This window comes from Microtus ochrogaster, chromosome 17, assembly GCF_000317375.1.
Source record: "Microtus ochrogaster isolate Prairie Vole_2 chromosome 17, MicOch1.0, whole genome shotgun sequence".
Classification (NCBI taxonomy): domain Eukaryota; kingdom Metazoa; phylum Chordata; class Mammalia; order Rodentia; family Cricetidae; genus Microtus; species Microtus ochrogaster.
In genome coordinates, this window is record NC_022019.1 from 2,123,114 (window position 1) to 2,142,784 (window position 19,671).

Below are 19,671 nucleotides of genomic sequence, written 5' to 3' on the forward strand. Positions count from 1 at the left end.
CTCATATGACACACACGTGACACCATGTAACTGATGACGGCCTCATATGACACACACGTGACACCATGTAACTGATGACGGCCTCATAAAGGCACACGTGACATCACGTAACTGATGACGGCCTCATATGGCACATCTGTGATACCAGGGCTGGGGAAGAGCACACAGGTGGATCCTGGGAGTCTGCTGGCTAGTCTAGCCCATCAGCGAGCTCTGTTCAGCCAAACACCCAGCCTCAAAAGCATAAGGTGCAGAGCAACTGAGGAAAACACCTGATGCTGACCTCTGACCTCCACAAGACACGCCCACATGCACACACTCATAAACACACTTATATAAGTGGAAAGTGACTGAAGAAGACGCTCAGCGCTGATCTCTGGACACGCACACACAAAGGTAAATGGTTTCTGGGATTGGATTTGCGTCACCTGGCTTACAGACAAGCATTTTATCAGATGAACGACCTGGAATGACTTTTCTTCAACTGTATTTATCTGAGGTATACAACAGCATGTGCTGCTGTGGATTGTGTAGTAAATGGTCGTTACAGTCAAGCAAACTAACACACCCATTACTTTACAGCAATTCTCCCTCTCTGTGGCAAGAACACCCATGCTCTTCCAAAATATTCTGAACATCACCAACTTCACATTAGGTACCACACCTGAAGCTTTATAGCAGCGACCTACGCTTCTCCATTCCTCCCCCTCTGGCTCTATTAATTAAGGAAAAAAAAAAAAACAAAGAAAAAGGTTTCGGTTTGATTTTAAAAAATAAAATTTAAAGCCAGTCATGGTAGTGCACGCCTTTAGCCTCAGCACCCAGAGGCAGGTGGATTGTTTGAGGTCAGCCTGGTCTGCATAGTTTCAAGACAGCTATAGCTACATAGTGAGACCCTGCCTCAAAACAAACAAGCAATAAATAAATAAAATGAAATTTGAGATACTTATATGCAAATAACAACTTATATTTTCCCATAAGGGTCTGTACCTTTCAAAATTCAACACACACTTATTTCATGAAGATACTCTGCTGTTTTGTTTTTGTTTCTTGAGACACGGTTCCACTGTGTAGCCCTGGCCATCCTGGAACTCACTATATAGACCAGGATGGACTTGAACTCACAGAGATCCTATCTCTGCCTCCCAAGCTCTGGGAGTAAAGGTGTGCACCATCAGTGCCCAGCAACACTCTGCTTTTTACAAAAGGGTAAAAGTAGGGACCCGGCTCAACGGTAGAGCACTTGCCTATCACAAATGAGGCCTCGAGTCTGACCTGGGGGAGAGTAGGGCTGGGATTTTCTCTACTCTGCTTGAGTCTAATAAAGACCTTTGTGCTAACACCCTAGGCTGTTGCTGAAAGGAAACCACAGGCTCATGTTAGTGAATATATTTTGCACATTATACACAAAAGTATCATTAAAATGTCACTGCATCTTTACTAATGAGCAAATACAAGCACTGGGTTTATCTGTGTAGCCCTGGCTGCTCTATAACTTGTTCTGTAAACGGGGCTGGGCTCAAACTCACAGCTGCCTGTCTCTGCTTCCCAAGTGCTGGAAGTAAAGGCGTGCACCGTCATACCTGCTTTTGCCAAGAGTTCACAAAAAGTTTGTAGATATATGAGTTAAGTTTCTCTGATTAGAAATGCTTGGAAGTAAAAGTGATTTTAGATTTTTCAGATTTGGATATATTTGCATATACACAATGAGCTATCCTAGAGAAGGAGATGAGTCCCAAGTCTAACCAGGAAATTAATTTGTGCTTTAAGAACATCTTAGAAACATGACCTGAAGATAATTTTCAAAAGCACGTTTGGTACACACACACTTAACTGTGGCTGGTGAGTGAGTGCGGGTTAGAATTTCCTACATGTAGCATATCTCAGTGCTCAAAAGATCTCCAGTTTTCAGAGAGGGATGTTCAACCTGTGTACGTTTCCATCTCACACAGAGGTGGAGACTCGGGCCTCTCTGATCACTTAGATGCTTTTATGCTCCAAACAGGGAACGAACTACCAGTCTAAAGAATCAGTACGTAGGGCCAGAGAGATGGTTAAGAGCACTGGCTGTGCTTCCAGAGGTCCTGAGTTCAATTCCCAGCAACCACATAGTGGCTCACAACCATCTATAATAAGATCTGGTGCCCTCTTATGGTATGCAGACATACATGCAGACAGAACACTATATACATAATAAATATTTTTTAAAAATCAGTACATAGTGAGAAAACAAGACTCTCAAATGACTGAACACAGAGATCCCAAATGGAAAGCACAGGCTTAACAAGGAATCCAACGGACACAGGCAACAAAACTATGGCCCAAGAACAGACCTGGTCATAAAGTCGGGCACTTCAGGTCATAGTGATCCTGATCAACTCAGACACGTCCCAAAGGACATTTTCTCTAAAGCAAATATTACCTAACAAAGAGGACGATATTAACTGAGTTCAACAACAATCTACCTTTTATTTTATAAATAAGCCCATGTAGTTGTCATCTACAGGGAGTGGGGAGATGGGGGATCATCACAGTCTGAAGGTGTGTTATAGGTACAAAAATTAAACAGGGGCAAATCTATATTTTAATTTTTCAAGACATGTATGTCCAAGACCAAATATGTTTTCAGAAATGATCTTTTTCCTATCTCAGAAATAATTAAGAATCACCCCAAATCTTGTAAAGGTAAAGTGTTCCGGATGCTTCAGTTACTTACAATATCATAAATTTCCCGGTCCTCCTCATCAGCAAGGGTCAAGAGAGCTACCAATGGATAACGAGATCTGGGCACTGGACCAAAGTCGTCAATTTCAGTATCGCTCGGTAATTGGCAATATAGTTCTTCTTTGCTGTGTTTTTTAATACTTTTGAATATGTAAAGGCAAATTGCCAAAAGAAGAAACATATCGTAAAGAGTCAATAACTTGGTAACATTTTACTATATCCAGTCTCACTTTTGTGTGCGGTGGGTGCCCCTGGAAAAAGGATACAAATACTGCTCTCTGTGGAGGTAGTCACTGTAGAGTGCCTCTTCCAATGCTTGCGGTGTGCTTATCCGGAAGCAGTAAACATGCTTCTGAAGAGCTTCGTAGAGTTTTTGGACACTGCACCCCCAGAAGCACGTGAGACGGCTATTTTCAAGGCAATCTGCTGTCAAGGTCATGCCAGCTGCAGAAAACAATCCAGAAAGAGATGGGTGTCACTAATATAATAATAACAAGGGTAAGAAACACAGGCTTTGTTCTGGATGGTGGCCAAGCTGATGGCAGTTTTAAATGTTGTTGAAGGATATGTATCTACAAATATAAAAATGTCAATAGCTATGCAGAACTTGAGCAATACAGCAAAACTTCATTATTATAATTTATCTTTAGAATGACTAGCCCAGTTTTCCTTTTGGTAACTATAACCGCCTCTTTCCAACAATATATGCAATCATTGTGTGATCAGCACAAGGGTCAGACAGGAGAACAGAACCATCTGAAATGGGTATACAGAAACCATGGGGTCAGATGGCGATCACTGAAGAAAAACACTAAGAAGCAGCTGAGCTTTATTATTAATATACACAATGGCAATGTTAATGTCCGTCACACAGTTAATGTTCCACGGAATACAACACAGCCTGAGGAATGCCTAGGGATGCCAACCATGGAAAGTCTAATAGCAATACTCTCGTTTTCTCCTTGTTTCAAAGACAGGAGGTGATAGTGTCAGTGGACTTGTAAGAGGATAACTAAGTGACATACGATTGTATGTGTTGTTTCATGTATGGATTTTATGCTTATACAGTACTGTAAGTGCTATCAATATGATTTTTTTCCCTCTCCCTATTAGTGGCAGTTGAAGCATACCAAGTTCAAGTGTCAAGACTTCTGCCCGTGCTCAGAGGTGGGATATGTTTGACTAGAACCTACATGCAGTCTGGGCCACTGTTCCTGGTGCAGCAGCTTAGCTTCCGAACCTGGCCTGGGTCCACCAGCAACTCTGCAGGGCTCAGGACGCCTTTATTGAAGATTTTTCTGCTGCTTGTAACAGGAAGTGACTGATTTGTTACCTATTTTAAACATGTGATCAGGAGAAGATGCTGTGAGAAGACACAAATTCAAGTACATGCTCCACAGGGTGACCAAGATGGTCCCCTGCTCCCCCCTGCTTTGCTGCTATGTGTGACAGCAGTGACCCAGGACCACGATGAGTTCAAATTTTAATTAGCAGGAACTCTGCAAGCCAACTGGAATGAAATTCTAGTTCAAATATATTTATTTTATTTCACCAGGTATTAATTCACTGACAGTCGAAAAGTAATCACACTTTAATATGTCACTAGAACTAGCACTAGAAGGTAATGAAAAGGAGCCGCAGCATCCGCAGATTCTCGTCCACACGCTCTCACAACCTTGGCCATTACAGAGGACACCACCTGACGAGAGGTCAGACACTTCTCTGCCGAACTGTTCTCCCCTTTCCCCACTTCTCCTGCAGGGGGTTCCCCCTTTCACACATGCTTGTTCCTCCAAATTGCAACGCATACACAAAACTGTTTTCCATTACTATCACTAACAAAGCTGGGCAGCTGTGAATCAGAAAGGTCAAAGCCAAGTGGGTACGACTTCTTTCAACTGTCTTCATCCAGCACAGCTTCGCTAGACTAACAGCATAAAGCGCCGGAGACAACCCTGGCTCTGAGCCATTTAATAAGAGCAGCACAGGCAGGAAAACCGTCCTGCTCCTGTGACGCCATGCATGACGATGATGAGACAGGAGAGGAAAGTTCAGGATGCAGGAAACCACTCTCCAAATGCTAATGTTTGTTTTCCCTAAATCTTTTGTTTTATGTTAGCTCTTATTGGATCTGTTAAAATGAAGTGGGCTGGAATAGGGGGGTTACTTCCAAAGTCTTCCTGAAGCAAATTCATCCAATTCAACTAATAGATACTGGATATCTAAATTATGGTTTCATTAAAGCCTTCATCTGGGGACACGAATTGAACAAAAACCCAAACACAACACTGTTATATGACAGCAAAACCAGCAGCCCGTTCTAGCAAACGGATTGGCGAGCCTCTCAGTTGTTGCCAAGTTACACCACATCCAGAGGTTTATTCTCTCTCCTGTGCAATCTGTCTGGTACTTGGGATGGAGTGGTGAGAAAAAAAATCTGGGCATGAAAGAAAATAATCTTAAAACCACTTTGTAGACATCTTAAGGATATCTACCTTTCCATGGGCCTTGTTCTTATAACTTCCACCAAAATCCTTTTCTTCCCATAGAACACAAAGAAGGAATGATTTTTTTTTTCAAGTGAGTTCTGTTAGGAGCTCCACTCTTTTCCATCAGTGGAGAGCGTCGGGCCACGGAAGGCTGAGTGCTCCCCTGACTGGCTGTCTTCTCACTTGCTCAGGCACTGGCAGCCGGCCCTCCTTGAGACTGCTTCTGCCTGAGTGGTGGGGATGACTTCCTGAGTTCTAGCTCCAGAGGAGCGTGTGCTTCCTCACAGTGCCACCAGCTCTTCTCCCTCTCAGTGGACTTTGCACAGCAGGAAGACACGGTTGATTGTTTATTAAAGGCAGTCCTTACCTAAGAATCAGATGAGACTTTGTAGTGCGTTAAAATCTAAAGCTGCTGAGGGGTGGGGGTGGGGGTGGAATTAAACCATCACTGTAATCACTGTATAGTTTATTCAGGAATGCATGATCTACTGTCATACTTTTTTTTTTTTTTTTTTTGGTTTTTCAAGACAGGGTTTCTTTGTAGCTTTGGTGCCTGTCCTGTGACTAGTTTTTGTAGACCAGGTTGGCCTCGGTTTCCTGTCAGGGGACAAGCTTTGGGAGTGACAGGCACGAGACTGACTAAGAATGGTCCACAAGGCACAGGGATCTAGCTGCTTCTGCCTCCTGAATGCTGGGATTAAACACCACTACCACCCAGCTTGTCTTGTTTTAATAAAGGTAGTTTCTTTCTTTTTTTGGTTTTTCAAGACAGAGTCTCTTTGCGTAGCCCTGGTTGTCCTGGAACTGACTCTGTAGTCCAGGTCGGCCTTCAACTCACAGAGATTCACCTGCCTCTGCCTCCCGAGTGCTGCGATTAAAGATGTGCACCACCACCTCCCAGAGAGGTATTCTTTATGTCATATCTTAAAATTTATTTTTCTAAAATTAAAAAAAGTCAGAATAAACACTTACATACTCTTGGGGGAAAAGGATCTTCATTTCCTTCAATTTATAGGGTGGTATTATTTATAGTTAAGGAGAAAGAATAAGGAATTACATACTTTTTAAGAACTGTAAGTCAAGATTTACTTGCTGAGGCCCACTTGGGCTATATTATGAATTCCAGACCAACCTTTAAGGTCCTGTGAACCAAACAAACAAAGGAGAAAACTCAGATGATGGCCGATGGCTCATGCTGACTAAGGAACCGGTTTCCTGTCAGGGGACAAGCTTTGGGAGTGACAGGCACGAGACTGACTAAGAATGGTCCACAAGGCACTCTGTGAAGAAGGAGGCTCAGCTCTGAAGGTGAGTGTGTTCTCCAGCCCAGGACTTCCGCTGCAGGGCCGCAAGTGGGACCCAGAGGAGGCAACCAGTGACCTTGGCTACAGCCACTTCAGTAGAGCCACTTAGGGGAAGAAAACTAAGTTGTTCAGAGAGTAAAAGGGGAGAGAGAGCACATTTCACAATCATGTGTGCACTGTGCGTGCATGGGTGTGCGTGGTATGCAAGCATGTGTGCACCTGTGTCTACACACGGCTTTTCAAGGTGAATGCTGAAAATCTTCCTCAGGAACCTCGACCTTCTTTGCTGAGGCAGGATCTCTCAAATCCACAACTCACGTCTAGTCTTGCTGGCCAACTTGCTCTGGAACCCCATCTCTACCTTCTGGAGCCGGAGTTACAGATGGGCCACCACACCCTCCTGACATTTTGTGGGGGCCTGGGGATCTGAATTCTGGTCCTCACACTTTTATCTCTCTGGCCCAAATTTGAAGTTTTTATGTTTGTTTGTTTGTTTGTGGTTTTCACAGTTTTGAGGGAAAGAAAATGAGTTAGTGGCAAGAATAAGCTGAAAAGCTACAAAGATTAGAGTTCCTGTTAAGATTTGAAAGGTGTCGGAAGCAGGCACCTTTGCCCAGATTCTGGGGCTGCTTCCTCTCCATCTCCACTGAACATCACAAAAGCATCTCCAAGCCCACAGGCTCAAACCCAAATTCAATACTTTTCTTCCCAACCCGCCATTCCTCCGGTTTTATCCCTGTAACAGGAGCTGTCTCTGAAACCCATGCCGAGTCTTCTAGACTCTTCTCTCTTACCTAGTGTCTTAGCTTCTTTCCCTGTTTGAGTGCCCTGCTAAGAGCAACTTTAGGGACAAAGGCTGGCTACAGTACAAGGGTGCAGCCCATCATGGGAGGAAGTCAAGGCAGCAGGGAGTTGGAGCAGCTGGTCACATGACCCCCACATCAGAAAGGAGCAGCAAATGTGTAGCCTGCTTACTTCTCTTTGTCTGGATGATTGTTCACAATCTCACGATTAGGGCCAAGGATCAAGGCCAAGCATGACCTGCAGTCTTCTCAATTACCACAGTCAAGATAACCCCACAGGCATGCCCAGAGGCCCATCCCCAAGTCATTCTGGATTCTGTCCAGTTGACAGCACAGACCTTCACACCCGCCCTACCCTGTCTTGGAGCCACAAACGGCCTCTTGGTTCTCTCCTGTGCTATATTCCTCACTTACTTGGGTGCTCTGTTCTCATTCCACCTAGAAGGTTCCTCAACCCCCAGCAATCACCTGCTTAGAAGGGGGACAGGAGTGTCCACACACTCTTCTCTACAAGACTTCCTAAACATCTCTACTGCAGCAAATGTAACGCTTCTGCCTTTATATTTTAACTCAATGGCTCCTAAGTAGACCTAACGAACACAGAAACAAACCTGCCAACTGTAATTATCACATCAAAAATAACATATTATAGCCAGGCATGGTATCACTTGCCTTTAATCCCAGCACTTAGGAGGCAGAGACAGGTGGATTGCTGAGTTCAAGGCCAGACTGGCACCCTGGTCTAGTGAGTGAGTTCCAGAACAGTAAGGGGCCAGGTCTACACAGAGAAACCCTGTCTTGAAAAAACAAAAACTAAACAAACAAATCCCATATTATATGAAAATAATGTATACTAAAATATCATAATATCAGATTAAAAATCGGTTGTTCTTAAAAAGGTGAGCAACCTCAAACTTAATATTCAGACACATTTTATCATTTTTCATTTCACTGAAGACCACAAATGTGGCGCCATGTCTTAACAGACTTGTTTACTACCCTGAAATGCTGCATTCTCCTCCTTACGCACACATGTCTCTATTAGTGGATAAACACTCCCAGGAGAAAACTTATGAACTTTAATCTTTACAGTGCAGCATGCAGTTCAGTGAATGGTGAAGTTGAATGAAGAGAAAGCAATAGAGAAAGAAAACAGAAGGGTTAACGACAGGGGACTAGAGATCAGGGAAATCTTTGGAAAAGCCACCAACCTGCTAGGGAAGCTGAGGACGGGTTACTGATCTCTAAGCCAAAAGGGTTCTTGACTTGTCTCATTTGTTTCTTGAAAGTTCTTGTGCTGAACTGGGTCTCTTCTGAATTCCTCAGAATTACTGGAACATCCCAACCAAACCTACAGAAAGGAAAACATAAAACACAGCTTCAACAAATCTGAAATTCTGGCCACATAGTTTTCCACGCTGAGACTTTCTTTGTCATTGATGTTCTCTTTTGGTACATTAGTTAGTTTGTTTTGATTTGCATTTTGGGCTTTTTCTTGTTGTTGTTTAAATTTTATTTTTTGGGGGGGAGGTTTCAAGGGCAGAGGGTGGCTATGAAGGGTCACGGGGAGATGGATGGGATAGGGATAAGCAATGTGAAATCCACAAAGAATAAATTTAAAAAGTCTTTTTTTTTTTAAAAAGTACATTAGGCTTCATTACATATTCCTTCTAAAAACAAGCACCAGGAAAAGAGGCTCAGCCGCTTATTTTTGTTGTCTTGCAGAACCAACCTAGACTTGAGGGAGGTCAGAGGTCTCGCAGAACTGCACTGTATCATTTGGCCGAATAAATCAGCATGCTCCCAAAAATAAGCAGCTCTTCCTTTGAATTGTGGATAACAACGTGAGAGCTCGATGATTATAGGTGAGTTATACTTAGAATAAATAACATGGCCGTTATTGAACCAAATACTCAAAAGATATAAAAAACAAATGTTTACTCAATATACAGACTATGTTATGATTTATGAAGCCCAGGAAATATCAAATAGTCATTTAGAATTTCTAAAATAACAAAGCAAAATGTCAAATACAGACTTTCATTCACATAAGTCTTTTAAAGGTCAAAGGCACTATGCAAGAGCAGGAACTGTGACAATCCACACACAACAAGCTTCCAAACAAAGAAACCAAATGAAATATCTAGTAAAATTACAAACCAGGCAACTTTACTCAGCCTAAACAGAGTGCCCTAAAATAAATCCACAGTTGGTGCTTGGTTAGAACCTCCAGCTCTTTTCTGCACAATCTGAGAAGCCCCATTCCCCCCACTCTCCAAATCCTACCCTCTCAGAGAATCTCCAACAAAGGAAAGGTACCAAAAGCCCAGCACCACTTTCAAAACAGTTGCGGCAGCTCCTCTCCTGAAGGTGCCTAAAGCAGTCAGCTTTTGTCCACACTTGGGCACAACCCCAGCTTGTAGCCAACAGGTCATCACCCCCACCTACACCTTCACGCTTTAGTTCAGGGTGCATGACTTCTTGGGCTTTGATCTCTGGGACTGGAGACCTCACCCAGGAATTGCTTTGCAAATAAATCTGTTCTTTTACTTTTTCAGTTCAACTTGATCTGGCTTACTGCATTGGCAGAGAAACCTATTACCTGACTACAGAAAACCTATTAGTTGGACCACTGGACTTCACCCAGAGTGCCCTAACATGTTTCAGCAGCTGAATCAGTGGACTTCAGCTATGTTCACACTCTGATTACATCTTTCTCTCCAAATAGACAGCACTGACAGGGAAGAAAAAAAGAAACAGAAAAGAGTCTGCGAAAACAACTGACAAACTGGCATAATCCAGGGAGAGTGTATTCATAGTCAGCACTGAAAAGAGGTAGTACATTGCTAGAACCATGTGGATAACTTTCAAAAATATAAAGTCTGGAGAGATGGCTCAGCAGTTGAGAGCACTGGCTGCTTTTCCTGAGGGCCTGCGGTTCAACTCCCAGCATCCCCATGGCAGCTCATAACTGTCGGTAAAGGCTCCGACACTCTTTTCTGACCTCTGTAGGCACCAGGCACACAAACGACATACATACATATATGCATGCAAAGCACCCACACACAAAATTCTCAAAAATATATCAAAAAAAGAGATGCTGTAAGATTATTGTAGTAATAAGAGCGGTGGGGCTGCGTCCCCAGCACCCCGGCCGCCTGCTAGCTCATGCCCGAAATAACAACACACAAACTGTATTCATTTAAACACTGCTTGGCCCATTTCTATCTAACCTCTTCCAGGCTAATTCTCACATATTAATTTAGCCCATTTCTAATCATCTGTGTAGCACCGGTCTTACCAGGAAGATTCTAGCCTACGTCCATCCTGGGTCGGAGCTTCATCGCGTGTGTCTCAGAGAGCAGAGCTATCGCATCTGGAGAGGGGAGCATGGCATCTCTGAGCTCACTTCCTCTTCCTCCCAGCATTCTGTTCTGTTTACTCCTTCCACCTATGTTTTAACCTATCAGGGCCAAGCAGTTTCTTTATTGCTTAACCAATGAAATCAACAGATTGATATATGACACTCCCACATCAGATTATCTAATATGAAACCCTAAAAGAGGCTAAGCTAACCTATGAAATAAGAAGACCAAGGTTGTTTCTGAGTGTATATAGCAGGGGTACCTGGGCAAGTGCCCGAAGAACCTATCAGTGTGTGGTGCTCAATTTGGGATTGTCTAGATGTATTTGGTAAACACCGGGCAATCAGCATCTTCAGATCTGCACATTCCACTGAAGGTAAACATCACTTCACTAGCACTTGGAAGGCAGAGGCAGGCAGATCTCAGAATTCAAGGCCAGCCTGGTCTACAGAGTTCTAGGACAGACCATTGGCTGGGGGGGGGGGAGGGGAACAACTTGATAAAACAAAAAGCAAACAATCAAAAATCTCAGAGGGGTTAGGTCACTGGGGAGTGGGGAGACAGCTCAGTGGGTAAAGAGCTGAGCAGGTGTGAGGGCCTGAGCTAGAATCCACACAAAGCTGACATGGGAGTGTGTGTGTCTGTGCAGTGCTCCAACAGTAAGATGACGAGGAGACAGGAGAAGCCTGTGGTGCAACTAGACTGGCAGAGGCAGTGGAAGGAAGAGGTCCTGTCTCAAACAGGACAGAAGGGGAGGACTCCCTGGAGGAGGACTCCCTGGAGGAGGACTCCCTGGAGGAGGACTCCCTGGAGGAGGACTCCCTGGAGGAGGCTGCCTTTTTCTTTCAGGTGCACACTGTGGAACATGCATATGCACATGCACAGCAAGGCACTGAACATACAAATTAAAGAGAACTATAAACAAAACACTGAACCGCTGTAGAATAATCTTTTTTTATACTATGAATATACATTACTCTCATTTGCTAACAAAAAGCTGATTGGCAGATAGCCAGTCAGAATGACACTGACCTTGAGAATCAGACTAAGAGAATTCTGGGAAGAGGAAGGGTGGAGTTAGATAGTTGCAGCAACTGCAGAGAAGCAAAATGATAATGCTAAACAGAGAAAAGGCACCAAGGCACGTGGCAAACCATAGACAAAATTATGGGTTAATTTCAGTGTAAGAGTTAGCTAGTAACAAGCATGAAGCCTGAACTGGGCATTTATAATTCACATCCAGCATCTGAGTCCATTATTTGGGCCCAGACAGTTGGGACAGGAAACACCAATTACATTGAACTTTAGCTGGTGATAGTCATATCCTAGAACTTTGGGGTGAAGAAAACAATTTACTTTGAGGTACATCCTGGAATAAGATGAACACATGATTGGAGAGTAGGAAGGGATGAATAGGCAGATATGTAGTGTAATAAATGTTGATGGCACAACTAATTATGCATGTTCTCTATGTTATTTTTCCCTGAGTCCTGAATGTTTGAAAATTCAAATAATAAAAAGTTGAAGAAAAGGAGACCTAGCTGGGTTTAAAGGCAACTACTTTTAGGGAAAATGCACTGGACAAGGCTATTGGCATGGACTGATGGGATCTATGCCTGGAGCAGGTGGTGGAAACTAAGCCTACAAAGGCCAGTATAGGCCATGCATGCAATGCAAGGGTTAGGACAAGGCTCACACCGAGAGCGGGTTGGGTCAGTGTCAATCTTTAACAGAGTGTCACTGCAATCCCTTGTCCTAGGCTGGATGTCTAAGCATCTAGCAATACATAATTATAAAATAGTAAAACAGTAAAGGTAAAAAGAGAAAAAAAAAACTTCCACTAATATTTAGATGGCAAACTAAAATTTTATAATAAACTATCAATCTCGTGGCAAAGGGAAGCCAATAAAATTAACAAGCAGAATAGACAGTTACTTAAGATGATGGACCTGGTTTTACTGAAGTTAGATGAGGCTTCTGTGGTCCAGCAAAGAAGAGGAAAAGTAAACCTCTAGAAGATCAAACTGTTTCTAAGGAAATCAACTGACCCAGCACAAAGCGTAAGAATATGTGCAAGACTATATAGGATAATGGCCCAACAATCCCTGAGGAAAATTTAGGCTTTCCGATGTTTATCGTGCTTTAAAAAGTTAATTGGCCTGTAAAGAAGCAGAAAATATTAACCATAAAGAGGAGATAAATGAATCTATAGAAAAGTATAAAAATGCTAAAGATGTTAGAATCTTTCTTTTTATACAAGGTGATCTACCAAGCTGGCCTCGAACTCACAGAGATCCACCTGCCTCTGCCTCCTGAGTGCTGGGATTAAAGGCGCACACTGCCACCACCTGGCTTCAAGCTGATAATTTTTATCTTTTAACTGGGAACATTTCCATAATTGTCAGGACTGTATTCTATGTGCTCAAGAATGCTAAGGAGATTGAAAACTGTACAGACATAGAAAACAGTTCAAAACACTCAAATCTGTTCTAACAGATGACAAAGGCAATGTCTGAGATAAAGAATATGCTGGTCAGGCTTTACAACAGATCAGACACTGAAGAATGGAGAGGAAGCCATGTGAAGACACTACAATAAAAGTGCCCCATACTGGGGCTACGAGGGTGCCTTGGGGTACACTGCCTACCAAGAATGAGGCTGTAGGCCAATTCCCAGGAAAACACAGACAGACAGAGAGACTTTTTAGGCAGACAGAGTCTCTGTCTCTCAAAATGAAACAGAAAGAGAAAAGAAAATTGAACAAAAATGAAACATCCAATGGACAAGTGTAACCAAAATCTTTAAAATGTTAAGTGAAAATTAAAGACAGACTAAAATCCTCAAAGGAAACTCAAAGTTGTTGCTAACATGCCAACGTGGTCATTTAACTCATGCAAATGAAGAGTAACAGATTGGGGAAGGTGATGTGGGAGTCCCTTCCCCTCCATATGCTGTGATTACCATTAATAAATAAAGAAACTGCTTTGGCCTGTTGATAGGGCAGAACTTAGGTAGGCAGGGAGGACAGAACTGAATGCTGGGAGAAAGAAGGTAGGCGTCATATAGACGCCATGGAGCAGTGAAAACGAACATGCTGAAACTTTAACCAGTAAGCCACTGTCATGTGGTGATACACAGACTATTAGAAATGAGTTAAATTAAGATGTAAGAGTTAGCCAATAAGAAGTTAGAGCTAATGAGTCAAGCAGTGTTTTAATTAATAGTTTCTCTGTGATTTCAGGTCAAAGCTAGCCGGGCAGCCAGGAATGAATAAGCAGAGGCTTCTTGTAACAGGAAGGAACAAATCTAGACAAATCAAATAAAAACAAATTGTAAGGGGCTGGAGAGATGGCTCAGTGGTTAAGAACACTGGCTGCACTTCCAGAGGTCCTGAGTTCATTTTCCAGCAACCACATGGTGGCTCACCATCATCTACAATGAGATCTGGTGCCCTCTTCTGGCCTGCAGGCACACATGGAAGGAATGTTGTATACTAAATAAATCTTTAAAAAAAATTCTAAAATAATGGACCTAACTCCAACCACCCTAAATATCACATCAAATGCAAATGATTCAAATTCCCTAACTAAAAGATTGGGATGTTCAGACTGGAGAAAAATGCAATGCTAGGTAAATGAGACATATAAGAAACTCACTTAAAATGATCTTAAGTAGAGGATAGAAAAAGATATTCTTGCTAATACCAATCAAAAGAAAGCCTGAAGTCCTGGGATGTGGCTCAGAGGTAGTATACCTAAATGCTTAAGATGCTAAATTTAATCCTGAAGAAAAAAATGAAAAAAAGGGGAGAGAGAGGGCTGGGAGAGGAAGAGAATGAGCAAGCTAGCTGTAGGGGCTATGTTAATAACAGACAGCAGAAACCAGAGCAGAGATTATAAGAGGAAAAAATAGCACTGTTTCATAATGAGAGCGGAGTTAAATTTATCAGACACAATAATTCTAAATGTTTATGCATCCACAGATAGTACTTCAAAATACAAAGAGAGACACAGAGACAGAGAGAGACAGAGAGAACTCTAAAAATAGAGAAAAATACACAGAGATTTCAATACTCTGAACCAATGCAATAATTGGTAGCAGCAACCAAGAGACAGAAAATCAGTAAGGAGACCAAGGACTTGACTAGCACTATCAACCTGTTTGACCTGTTGACAGTTACATAGTATCTCACCAACAGGCAGGGAGGACCACCCGCTAACTGTACTAGTAAAGACAGACCAACTCTGGCCTATAGGTTATAAACATCTAAGATTCTGAACTGGCTAAAAATTAAAACATAGGTATCAACTCTGTGTGATGTTCATACTGCTGTACTGAAGAGGAAAACCTAGATGCCAAAAAAAGAGAAACCTTGAGCTGTCTCAAACTTACTGAACCAAGTTTCAATCAGTCCAACAAGTATGTGGGGCTCCAGGAACCCTGGAGCAAATATCCAAACAGATGTATCTGGCCTTGGAACATTCTATCCTTCTCTAACCACCCTAACAATGTCGCCTATGCAGTTTCTATAAACCAGGGGCTCTTAACCTTCCTAATGCTACAGTGACCCCTTAATACAGTTCCTCATGTTGTGGTGACCCACAAACATAAAAGTATTTTCATTGCTACTTCATAACTGTCATTTTGCTACTGTTACAAAACATAATAGAAATATCTGTGTTTTTCAGAGGTCTTAAGTGACCCCTGTGAAAAGTTCACTGGACTGCCAAATGGGTGGAGACATACAGGTTAACAACCATTGCTATAGACACGGATTTACATGTAGAATGGGCTATTTCTCAGAAGGTCAGGGTTTTGTCCTACTCGATGGGGATCTTGGGTTGGGACAAATGATAGGACTCTTTTGTTTAGAAAGCAGCTGTCCCAATGGTCCTTCCCACAGGATCTTCACGCCAGGAAACACTGACTTTCCCACTCATGGTAAGCAGGCTGCATCCATAAGTAAAAGAAGCTCAGAGCTCTCAGCTTTAAACTGGACCTGGTGGCTCATTCCTGTAATACCAGCACTCTAGAGGGAAGCTAAGGCAGGAGGACCTGTCCAAGTTCAAGGTAAGCCTGGTCTACGTAGTGAGTTCTAGGCCAACCTGGGCTATAGAACATGTAACACTGAAAAAACCATGTGAGGGTTGGAGAGATGGCTCAGAGGTTAAGAGCACTGGCTGCTCTTCTAGAGGTCCTGAGTTTAATTCCCTGCAAGCACATGGTGGCTCACAACCATCCGTAATGAGATCTGGTGCCCTCTTCTGGTATGCAGGCACATGGAGGTAGAACACTGTATTTAAAAAAAAAAAAGGCCAGATTTCAGCAAGGTTGACTACAGGACACAGAACAAAGGGTTTAGAGCCCTCAGAAACTCTGTGACTCTCTAAGAGAGTGTGTGAGTTTCAAGTTTGCTTACTTCCTGTATGTCCTCCAACAAGCCCAGGGCATCCCATCATAGCACCAGCGTACAGTCACAGTCCGCAGATCTCCAATGCCAGACAGACAAGTACTATAAAGACTTGATCCCCAAAGTACCTAATCCAGAGACCACTTCATCACAATCAACCAAAGGCATCTCTATATAAGTTCATCCCAAAGCCATTACATGGTATGGATTACTGAGATCTCATTTCTCATTAGCAAGGAACTGAAGACTATCCCAATAACAAATAGGTGTCCAGGTTATAACCGACCCAACTCTCAAGCTCTATCTTTGATGGGATTTTGTCCAAGAACCCTCTTCTGAGTAATACTTTACCAGTCACAGTCTATTCAGGAGACTAGACGCACATGAACTATTTGAACAGAAAGCAATGAATGCCCAGTGGAAGGGGGCTTGCCTAGCAGTAGATGACCCCGTCACCAGCTATTATCCCTGAGACAAAGTCACCAAAGAAGAAAAATTTGGAGTTAGGACGCCATGGTGCTGCAACTCCAACACAAAGAAATAGGGCTGACGTAGGAAAGTGGAACAGTATAAACTGGGCCCAGAGCCACTGCCAGAATGGAGCACTGCTGTGACAGAAGACACACAAGGACCAGACAGAAACTGCTGTGGGAGCACATTCTGCTCCTTCAGCCAATAGCCTTTAAGGTACCAGCCCACTTGGGCGTGGTCTCTTCTATCGTAACAGCAGAGGAAAGCACGTGCTGCTCTCTGTAAGTTTTCCCCTTAAATAAATAACCCTTTTATTGGCCACAATTCTGAACTGGAGTGGGATTGTTTTGTGACTTACGTCATCACAGAAACAATGTGCCCCTTAGTGCTATCTAGACTTTCGGTCTGTATCCTTTCTTGGAGAAGCATTATCAGCAAACAGCTAGCAAAGGAAACAGTGGTTTAGAGTTCTGTCCCAGTTCACAAGCAGAGTGTACGGAGAGCTGTAAGGCTGACAGCCAACCCTTACTAAACTGTGCTGCAGAGGAGGCAGGGAATCACTGCCAAGTGAATTTTTTTTATGATTATTTGTATAAAGCTCCTGAGGACACCTGTGTAAACGGAGACTAATCTGTTTCCCAGCCACCCAGACCTGAATATTCACACAGAAACTATATTAATTACAACACTGTTTGGCCAGTGGCTTAAGCGTATTCCTAGCTGGCTCTTGCATCTTAAATTAACCAATTTCTATTAATCTGTGTATCACCACGAAGTTGTGGCTTACAGTAAGATTCTGGTGTCTTTCTTCAGTAGCTACATGACATCTGCCTGACTCAGCCTTCTTTCCTCTTCTATCTCTGCTTGGATTTCCCACCTAGCTCTTTTCTGCCCTTCTGCCAGTTGCCTCAAAGTGAAAATCTGATCAATTGCGTTCCTGTTAGCTCTGAATCTGCACTGGGCCTCTACTAGGATTTCCTCTTACATGTCTGTTACATCAACTTCAGAAAGGTATTCAATAGCATCTGGAGGAAAGGAATTTGGAAAACAATGAGGTTCTACAGGTTCCCAGAGAAAAATTGTAAGAATACTAGAAAATGCCTATAAAGACACCTTTGCATCAGTCAAAGTCTGTGGAGAACTGTGATCAACTAAAGACAACAGCAGGAGTGTCAGGGGTGCGTCCTCTCACCACTATTCTATAATGCATTCCTGGAATTAATACTAGCAACAGCCCTGGAGGATGAGGAGATAGGCGGTGCGCAAATCAAGAGCTTGTGTTTCACTGACAATACAGCACTACTTGCTGAAAGTCCAAATGAACTGCAGCCACGGTAAACAGAGTGGTGGAAGTCAGTGAAAACTTGGTATGAAAGTAAACATGGAGAAGACTGAGATACAACACATGGGAAGGGCACACAAGGATGTTAACATTGTAATAAAGAATCAGAATCTCAAGCAAACAGTCAACTTTGTCTATCTGGGAGGAAACCTCAGTTCAAAGGAGAGAACTATTTCAGATCAGACACCAAGAGGTGAAATAGGGATACAGACGACTGCATTCCAGGCACTAGGAAAGGTTTGGTCAGCAAGAGACATAACGACAACAACATTACAAGTCTGTGAGACACTTGTCCTGAGCTGCCTTCTTTACAACCCCGAAACCTGGACAGTGAAACACTCCCCTGAACATGGCTGAATGTGTCTGAGATGGCATGTCACATGAAGAGATAGGCTGCACAATGATGACATTAAGAAACATCTCCATCTACAGAAGGAAGTAAACTACAGGATACGGCAAAGGTGCTTGAGATACTTCAGCCATGTTATGAGAATGAATGACGTGGATTCCCGAAGATAGCACTGTTTGGAGGAGTGCACGGGATAGGGCGAAGAGGAACGGCCAGAAAACACTGGATAGACAGCATAAAGGAAGACTGGAACCTTGGGTGTGACAATAACACAAGCATTTAGGACTGCCCAGGATAGGAACAGCTGAAGAACCACCATAAACGGATGCTCATGCATGCTTAAGCATTGCTGGGGCATAAATGATGATGAAATGATATATTCCATCCTGCCTTAGGCCAAAGCAGCTTCATTATTAATCAATGGTAATAAAACATATCCACAGCATACAGAGGGGAATCCCACATCTCACCTGACTGATGCTTTGGGGCTCACGAAAGCCATCGGAGACTAAGACATATAGTTCCTATAGTGTGATTCTTTTTTCTACTGTTATTGGGATCTAAAAATCAGAGGCTCCTGTTCTTTGGGCATGCTCACCAGCACAGGTGTGCTGCAGGAGCTCCTTCCACTCCTTCAGACAATAGCCACTGAGATACCAGCCCATTGGGGCATGGTCTCTTTCTCTTTAAAAAGCAGCGGTAGCCCTCCGCTGGCTCTCTTGCTCCAGAGACTAGACTCCTTTCCTGGCTGTTGTGTAGGACAGTGTTCTGTAAGTTTTTTTACCCTCAAATAAACAACTCTTTAAATTCAAACTGGTGTGGGATTGTTTCGCACATTACAGGTGGACACAGCACGGTAGAGAGAAGCAGCAGGCAAGAACCCCAGATGTAAGGGGTAAAGATCATGACTTCGAGAAACAGACAACCAGTAAAGATCCAACTGCAGCCATTACCAAAGCGAGATGACAAGGATAAAAAGTGTAGCACTTGACAGTTTATCTCTGTTGCCTTGGCTGGGATTTGAGAAGGATGTTCCTAAGGTTAAAATGGTGTCCAAGCTATCATCATTTCTAGTCGATAAATCTGGCTTTGGGTTAGTTTGTAAAGAGCACATAAAAAGCTTATCTATACCGATGAAGCCAAGCCAAGTGCGAAGAATGGTTGCTTAGGTTCACCATAACTGGTTAGGTCCAAATCAGGTTACAAGTTCTTGCAGCCTAAGCAGGGCTCAGCCCAGACTTCAAAAAACAATAAGTCAATAGACACTTACAACACTCCTGAAACTTACACTGACAAGAGGTAGTGAAATAGTCAAATAGTCATTGTACATTCAAATCAAGCCTTAGACCTGGCAGAGCCAGGTTGTCTGACTCCAGTGTCTGCCTTTTAACACACACACACACACACACACACA

The 19,671-nt window shown here is 43.0% G+C and overlaps 1 protein-coding gene and 1 long non-coding RNA gene across 3 annotated transcripts in view; one reads left to right on the plus strand and one right to left on the minus strand.

Moving 5' to 3' along the window:
* Positions 1-19,671, minus strand: part of Cgrrf1 (cell growth regulator with ring finger domain 1) — a 24,205-nt gene that overhangs the window by 2,598 nt on the left and 1,936 nt on the right. For both annotated transcript variants that reach the window (XM_026783226.1, XM_005355369.3), the window contains exons 2-4: positions 8,532-8,671; positions 2,991-3,168; positions 2,717-2,864 (exon numbers count right to left, since the gene is read on the minus strand). In XM_026783226.1, the coding sequence (XP_026639027.1) occupies positions 2,717-2,864; positions 2,991-3,168; positions 8,532-8,671 (466 nt within the window). The remainder of the gene's footprint in view (positions 1-2,716; positions 2,865-2,990; positions 3,169-8,531; positions 8,672-19,671) is intronic.
* Positions 8,682-10,209, plus strand: LOC113457029. Its single transcript, XR_003377686.1, has 3 exons — positions 8,682-8,772; positions 9,046-9,185; positions 9,879-10,209. It is a non-coding gene; the product is annotated as an uncharacterized LOC113457029 (long non-coding RNA).